Consider the following 7,394-nt stretch of genomic DNA (forward strand, 5'->3'; position numbering starts at 1 on the left):
CAGAATCAGTGACCGAATAAGCAAGCGAGAAATTAGTCAGACACAGCCACCATTCAGCAGGGCATGCCCACAGTACAAACACAAGGAAATGTGGAATGTCACTGAAGGCAATGTGGCTGCAGGCAGTTTATGAGAAGTAAAGGGAATTTTAAAAGGTTGCTGTGTGCTATTTATGTGTTGTCAAATAAGATTTTTAGAATCTAAAGAATAAATGGTAGGTCAAAAAGCAAAATAGTTTATTGTTTATATACAGTTAAAAATTGCCTATAACTGCAGAATTCACAGTTTTTTCAATGTTTTCTCACAAACTCAGCACATACTGTTGTAAAAAAAAAAAAAGAAAAAGAAAATGTCAATGCACAATTATTGGCTAGACTTTTTAGATCTTCCTATAAGATGCATTATGGAATTTTATATTAGTCACATTTCTACCTACAAGGGTAATTTGCACAAGTGAAAATGAAAGCTTAATTTATCAGGTATGTTGTATTTCAGGTGGTTCTTCATGTGTAGATCTAAGACGATAATGGAACATTTTCTTCTTCAGCCACTGTAGTGCAAAAACTACGCTCGCAGTTACAAAGGCAGATCGTTAAGCAAATAATTCTACTTAACATGACCCTTAGCCTATGTTGCAGAAAACCAAGAAAGATTAAAAAAATGCATCTTATCACCAGGTATCCAGATCCTGACTTCTGATCTTAAATCTCATTTCCACTTTTCTAAGGGTTGAGTCTAGAAATCTTGCCGAATGTTCTCTTTGTTCTCATCCCCCTGCTGCTGTCGTAGCTGCCCGACATCATTCTCCAACTGGACGATGGCACGCTCGATCTCATAGTTCTTGCTCACAAGAGACACCCAGCTGCGTAGTCAAACAAAGGGATAAAGAGACCACACATGCACACTTACACACAATTCTAAATTCTAATTCTAGTCTGTCCTTTCACTAACACTGCAATTCATCTACAATAAGCATACTAACTAAACCAGTTGTGCCAACATGCAGAGTTGGAACAATAATAAATTATTACATGAATAACAATAATAAACAGTACATACTTGGACTCCAGCTCTCTCAGCTTTGCACCTCCAGCTAACTGGTCATTTTTTCGCAACCAGTTAATGTCCTGAATCTGCTTTCTGTACAGAAGGGAAAAAAACAACACTTTAAAACTAAACCATCCCACAATCTTCCTACCCTACTGTATTCCTGAATATATTCCACATTATAATGTAGCATGCATAAGCGAAACCAACCTAAATTTCTGAAGCTCCTTCTGTGCTTGTTCAATCATGGAGGCCAAATTGCTGTTAACACACAACATAGATTCAAACACAGGAGCACATATCACAACCTTTCAAACATTATCATGTGAACCACGTTTTGTTTAGGTAACATTCATAAGCTTACCACATTTCTGACAGAATACATATTTTAGTAAACACAAAATCCAATTTCTTACAACCCATTTTCACCACAAATTAAGGAGGACAGAATAATGCGATGAATGACCAATATCATAAAAGAGTGGCCCTGCACCAAGGTCTCCAGCACCCTCCCCCCACAGCCCCCCACCCCTCTCCCATCCAGCCAGCCTCACTCATTGTAAGCCTTCCAGGCATTGGTGCCATAGTGGGCCATCAGCTCCAGGTTCTCAATGCGTACGGCTTGGTGCTCTAGCTGGGCCATGGAGTTGTTCACACACTCCTGCCAGGCAGCAATGTCATTCTTCTGGCCGGATGTCGGGGCAGGGAGCTCATACCTATGGAGAGATGCGTTTAAAGAAAATACCCAAATACAAACATTCAATAGGCCCTTCTAGAAACTATTTTCCATCTCTTTATTGCAGAACCCCTTGCAGAAGACCCAGTATTGGAAAGTGAACATTAATCACATAATTAGTAGGAAAACAAGCAGATAAACAATGTGTGCATCTCATATCTGTTCCCAGCAACAAAATACAAGACCTCAAAGAAGTCAAGCAAAAGTACCTCTTCATACTCAACAGCTCCAGCGGCTGCCTGGAAGCAAGCCTCTCAAACTCATTCCGCATGATCTCTGTCTGGAGATAAATGAGATATCCATGGTTACTTACACTATTAATTTGCTCAATAAGCAGCAACAGTACATTAAAACTAGCACAGCACAACATAAGGCCTAGTTTATTACCAATTTACAAGACTGGGGCCGTTTTTGACCATCCATATTTATGCTACCAGATTGTCCATAATAAAGTACAGTGCCTTAGGTACAGTGCCTTAGGTACAGTGCCTTAGGTACATGCAAGTTATAACTACAAACAACCATTTTCAGCAGCAACTCCTAGGCAGGATCAAGGGCCCATTTCTTACCTATCAAACAAAAATCAACATTACTCACATGCATACAGAGTACCAGGAGATAACACCAATATTCAGCAGAGAACAGGTTTATCAACTATCAACAGGGGTTCTCCACAATAACTATATTAACCAAATGTCTTAATCAGTAGTGGACGAAAATAGAAAGTGAGAGTTCAAATGGGAGTATATGTAATGTTCATAATCACTACAGATGTAACATTCGTATTTTTTCAGAGTTTATATGTCCTTATATGTTGTTGGGGTAACAATTGCACTAGATCAGAAGCCATACTACCTGCACTTCAGACTAGGTAATCTATCTCAAGGTTTGGGCCTGGCTAGTATTCGGAAGAGAGGCTTGGCTAGTACTCGGAAAGCTGGGTTGTTGCTGTAAGAGATGTTGGGCACCAGATACCGTACTTTTGGTATGATATTTTCAGTACTTTCCCTTTTCCATTAACTTCCAGTCAAGTACCAGTAACAAAAGTTCCAGTACCTAAACTACCAACCCAACAGGGGTACTTTCTTAGTACTTTGGGGTGGGACTTGAAATGCTTTCTTTGTGGTTTGGTTATGCAAAAGGCCTGCCTCTGAAACACATCCTGCGCTCGATTGTCTCTCAGAACTCGGAAATTCCGAGGTGAGTGACATCACGTCCGACAATCTCCCGTTCGAGCTATCACATCTCGGAAAAAACATGGCTGCCTCCATCAACACGCTTTTGTGTGTTGTTGCTTTATATTTTAGCAGATTTGGCTAAATTGCCCACTGTGGCACATTCAAATCTGACCTCCTAATTATATCCTACATCTAATTCTCTCCTGCCTCTTCACCACCTTAGCTACTCTGTGGTGAGCGTACTGGCACAGAATGATTGCCATCGTATCATCCAGGTGGGTGCTGCACAGTGGTGGTGGTTGAAGTGGCTCGACATTAGTTTATGTAAAGCACTGTGAATGTCTTGAAACACGCCATGTAACATTAATTCATAGATTCATAGACCGTGAGACATTATTATACAGACCTCAAAAGCAGTCAGATCAGGCGTTGGCAAGTAACTCAAGTAGTTCTTCGTTGGCCGATATCTGCGCGTCTCCTCTTCCACTAAAGCTGCAGCCTGGATTTAAAAAGTGCAGCATTTCACTTGACGTTCCACACATAAACACTACGAATGTAACATTATTAGGTTCCTCGTTCTTTAGTTGGTCATGATTGTTATATAAAAAATAAAAAACATCGGGAGCGACATAAACATTTTGAAATGCTAAATTGTTTGTTAGGGAGCATTGCGACTCGGCAATGCGAGGTTAAATTCGTTTCAACAAACATGCTTTGTTCTTAGCGGATGTTAGTACTGCTTCAAGCTTTTTTTTTTACAAGCTGCTGGTTTTACTGTATCCCCTTGACACTATATATAAAACATCATACTCACCGCTTCCCTAACACCAGCAGCATCATATCCCTGATCAAAATACGGCAAGGCATCCACGAATACCTCACCAGCTACAGACGTCGTCCCCGCCATTTTTGCACTTCAGACGGAACCAAATCATCTGTGGTCGCGCGATGTTTGAACGTCACTACCGTAAGAACTCTAGTAATGTATCACCTAAGGACAGGATGTGGTGTCTCTTTCTGAAAATATTAAAGAGGTTGGGTGAGTCTTGATCATTATCAAAATTACATAATGTAGAACAAATGAGAGCAGAAATTCAAATACTTTTAATGAGCATTGTTATTCAAGAGATTGTATTTTACTGTCAGTCGATTAATATACATCCAGGATGAAACATCATCTCCCTGTGTAGTTCCAGCCCATCCTGATCTCCACTTCCCTCGGATTCCCGCTGTGTACTCACCTCCAGTGTCTCGTGTGCTCGCAGGATTGATCTCCCTGTCTCTCGACTCTCTTGGACCAGTGACCCTGACACTGACTCCAGCTTGCTGATTCAGGCTCTATCTGCCTGTGCCCTTATTCAATAAAGTCCCTATCTTTAGCATATTTGGTCTTCAATTCTCTTTCTGTGACACAGAATAAGTAATTGACGGATATTATTGTTCATATTTTTCAACAAACAGTCATGGTCTTACTAAGTACTCTCTTTCCAGTGTTAATGTAATTTTTTGGGAAACAAAATGTCCCAAACTGCTGATGTAAGTGATGTGGGAAGATCTTTGAGCTCTTGCTTTGTCGTTATGACTGACTGTAACCAGCACCAGCCAGGGGCATCGTAAAGAGAGGGACCCTGAGTGACAGAGACACTAACATAATTGCAGCATAAATGGATTGGTTTGTATTTGGGGGTCCAATACAATATACATTCATGGTGCCCAAAATCTCCAACAGCCCCCCTTGCAATGCCAGGTTCTTGGGGATCGGAAGTCCAAATGAGGAGCAGACGAGAGTTAGAAGCAAAAGACGGGATATGTGGTCAGACGTAGAAGCCGGGGTCTAAAAGCCAATAGATCAGTTCCGATGGTGCAAATAAAGGCAGTCACTTGTACAGATATGAGAAAGTGGAGAGAAACACTCACACTGAGAGAGACCAAGGATCACGCAGGGGATCGGGAATTGTATACAGACGAGAGAATATGTAAGCGAATGCAAACACGGGAAAGAACAGGGAGATACTCAAGTGCTCAGTAAATGCTCACTGAGAAAATTCCTTGTGGTGAGTGGTGGGAATTGACTGGGTTATAAGTTTGAGGTAATGAAATATAAATGAATGGCAAGTGTTAAAACTCAGGCGAGCTGGATCAGGAGAGGGGAGCGTGACTGTCGTTGTGGAAGTGGCAGACCGAAACTGTGCCCTAAGGCCAATTAATGTTTCACTTTTCTGCATGCCGTTTCGGTTCACGATGTAAATTTCGTCATCCGGGTGTCTGGTGGATGGTACGCGTCCGTATGTGTCAACTGCATATGTGCAAGGAAATTGACTAAGTATATCCAGTAGGTGGCAGCACTGACTTTCATAGAGCAGAGGTCAACAAACAAAATGTAGAAGAAGAATAGTTGCAGTAGTTGTAGTTATTGGCTGTGTCCCTATTCAGAGGCTGCATCTTTCATAAGGCGTGGTCTACTTTGCCTTTATGTCTGCACCCTTTGAAGGTCAAACCAAAAGCATTGTGAAATGGGCTGGTGTGGCCTACAGATAATTTCCTTTTTGTGCCATCAGCAGTTACCGGCTTTACCCGGTTACCTCACGAAGTGCTGCTCTTCTCATCTCTCTGGGACTCACCCATTATACCTGACAGTCAGGAAGGGCTCTTAAGGACTTAAGAAATGGACCTAGAAATTGTGATTTTATTTACATGTTTCTTTATTTTGATGTGTCACTGCCAGTGCTGGTACCTCAGGCTGAGAAACAAGCATGGCCATAAAAAAACACTGGTTAAGCTGTGTAATGCTAACATTACCTAGTTAGCAACCGGTACCTATTGTAGTTTATATGGTACATTTGCTCTGTACTTAAGTATAAATTCGAGGTACTTGTACTTTACTTGAGTATATCCATTTTATACAACTTTATACTTCTACCTGCTGACATCTCAAGAGGTAAATATGGCACCGCCAGGGACCCCCAGCTCAGCTGCACACACATGTAAGACTTATTATATTTCATTATATTATTTTATTCCCTCTCTCTCTCTTCTTCTTTGCTGGTGCCAGCTGACTGTCCTCCTCCTTCTAGTCATCCATTGCTGAAATCGGCCCTGTCGTGTCTCAGGGGTGAAAGCAATTAGGACGAGGGCAGGTGGGGGGGGATGGGGGGGTGCATGCCTCTGTCCTAACACTGCATCTGTGATGCTGCAGCGGGTTTCCCACTCACTCACTCTCCTAACCCTGGATGTTTGCAGTCCTAAGGCAGGGGAAATAATTTTCAGCATAAGTATCTTTATTAACTGTCACAATTAAAACTGCTATAATTTCAATTTAAATTCACGTGTACATACTTAGAATTCTTTTTGCCTTTTTGCCTGCTGGGGACTCACCTTCCCTAGCTGACCCATTTTCTCCAGAATCATCCTAGTCACAGAAAGGAAACAAGATAAAAGGGAAACACACTGTTAATGCAGGGGTGGAAAATTAGGAAGACAGGAAAAGATCACACAGCATGCCCCAGAAATCACGCCACCAATGGACTGGGCAAGCCAAGATGCATACAAATGAGAGTGAATGAGTATCACATCACATGACCTGGCTATCTGACCTAGACACAACAGAGAGGGTTTTGGAGGAGTTTGACCAGAGAGTGAAGGAAAAGTGGCCAATGAGTGTTCAGCATATATGTGGGATCTCCTTCAGGACAGCTGGAGAAGCATCACAGGAGGCCACCTCATGGAACTGGTGTAGAGGGGACAGTAGGGTCAGCCAGTCCCTGGAGAAATTGGGATTAAGGGCCTTTATCAAGGGCCCTGTGGTGGGATCACTCTGCTGACCATGGGATTTGAACCGACAACCTTCTGAGTCCCAACCCACAGAGCTGCCTCCCCTCCCAAAAATAATGTTTAATAATTTTTTGGTCAGTGCATAATTCTGTATATATTATGGTTTTGTCATTTATAGTTTTGATGTCTTTATAATTATTCTAAAACGCAGAGATTAGTACAAATAAACCTTTCTATGGGTAGATGTGTCCAAACTTTTTATTGGTACTATACTTGAAAGGTGAGAATCACAGCTTGCACCCCTGTGGTAGCACTATCAAAAACACAACAAGGTGTATTGCCCCATCTACTGGTTGATTTATTATTACATTCTTTGTATAGGATGAGGGCTACTTTAAATGTCAATTTAAGTATAAATTGGTAAAATGCAAACATTACAAATGGGCTATTGTTCCTTTACCTTCAGCCTACACTGGCCGATTTTTTAGGCCCCAATAAACAGATGACCATTCTCCCCCTTCAGTTGGGCAGTATGCTACTTGCTCCCAAAAACAAAACAAAATGTCAGAGTAAGTTTTGCTTGACCACACCAAACAAAAACAGCTTAAAAGCAAAAAAAAAAAAACAAGGTCAGGTTAGCTGTGTAACAATCCCAGCATTTG

General features: G+C 41.5%; 1 protein-coding gene and 1 long non-coding RNA gene across 2 annotated transcripts; one reads left to right on the forward strand and one right to left on the reverse strand.

Moving 5' to 3' along the window:
- Window positions 1-219: 219 nt before the first annotated feature.
- bcas2 (BCAS2 pre-mRNA processing factor) lies at window positions 220-3,931 on the reverse strand. Its single transcript, XM_023831284.2, has 7 exons — window positions 3,776-3,931; window positions 3,368-3,460; window positions 1,993-2,063; window positions 1,602-1,763; window positions 1,258-1,308; window positions 1,060-1,140; window positions 220-862 (listed from the first exon to the last, which is right to left on the reverse strand). The coding sequence occupies exons 1-7, from the start codon at window positions 3,866-3,868 to the stop codon at window positions 736-738; spliced, it is 678 nt and encodes a 225-aa protein (XP_023687052.1). The 5' UTR covers window positions 3,869-3,931; the 3' UTR covers window positions 220-735.
- A 4-nt stretch (window positions 3,932-3,935) lies between these two features.
- Window positions 3,936-4,345, forward strand: LOC111853889 (uncharacterized). The gene is made up of 2 exons (XR_002840544.1): window positions 3,936-4,000; window positions 4,152-4,345. It is a non-coding gene; the product is annotated as an uncharacterized lncRNA (long non-coding RNA).
- The last annotated feature ends 3,049 nt before the right edge of the window (window positions 4,346-7,394 follow it).

The sequence above is a fragment of the Paramormyrops kingsleyae genome, chromosome 18 (assembly GCF_048594095.1).
Source record: "Paramormyrops kingsleyae isolate MSU_618 chromosome 18, PKINGS_0.4, whole genome shotgun sequence".
NCBI lineage: Eukaryota > Metazoa > Chordata > Actinopteri > Osteoglossiformes > Mormyridae > Paramormyrops > Paramormyrops kingsleyae.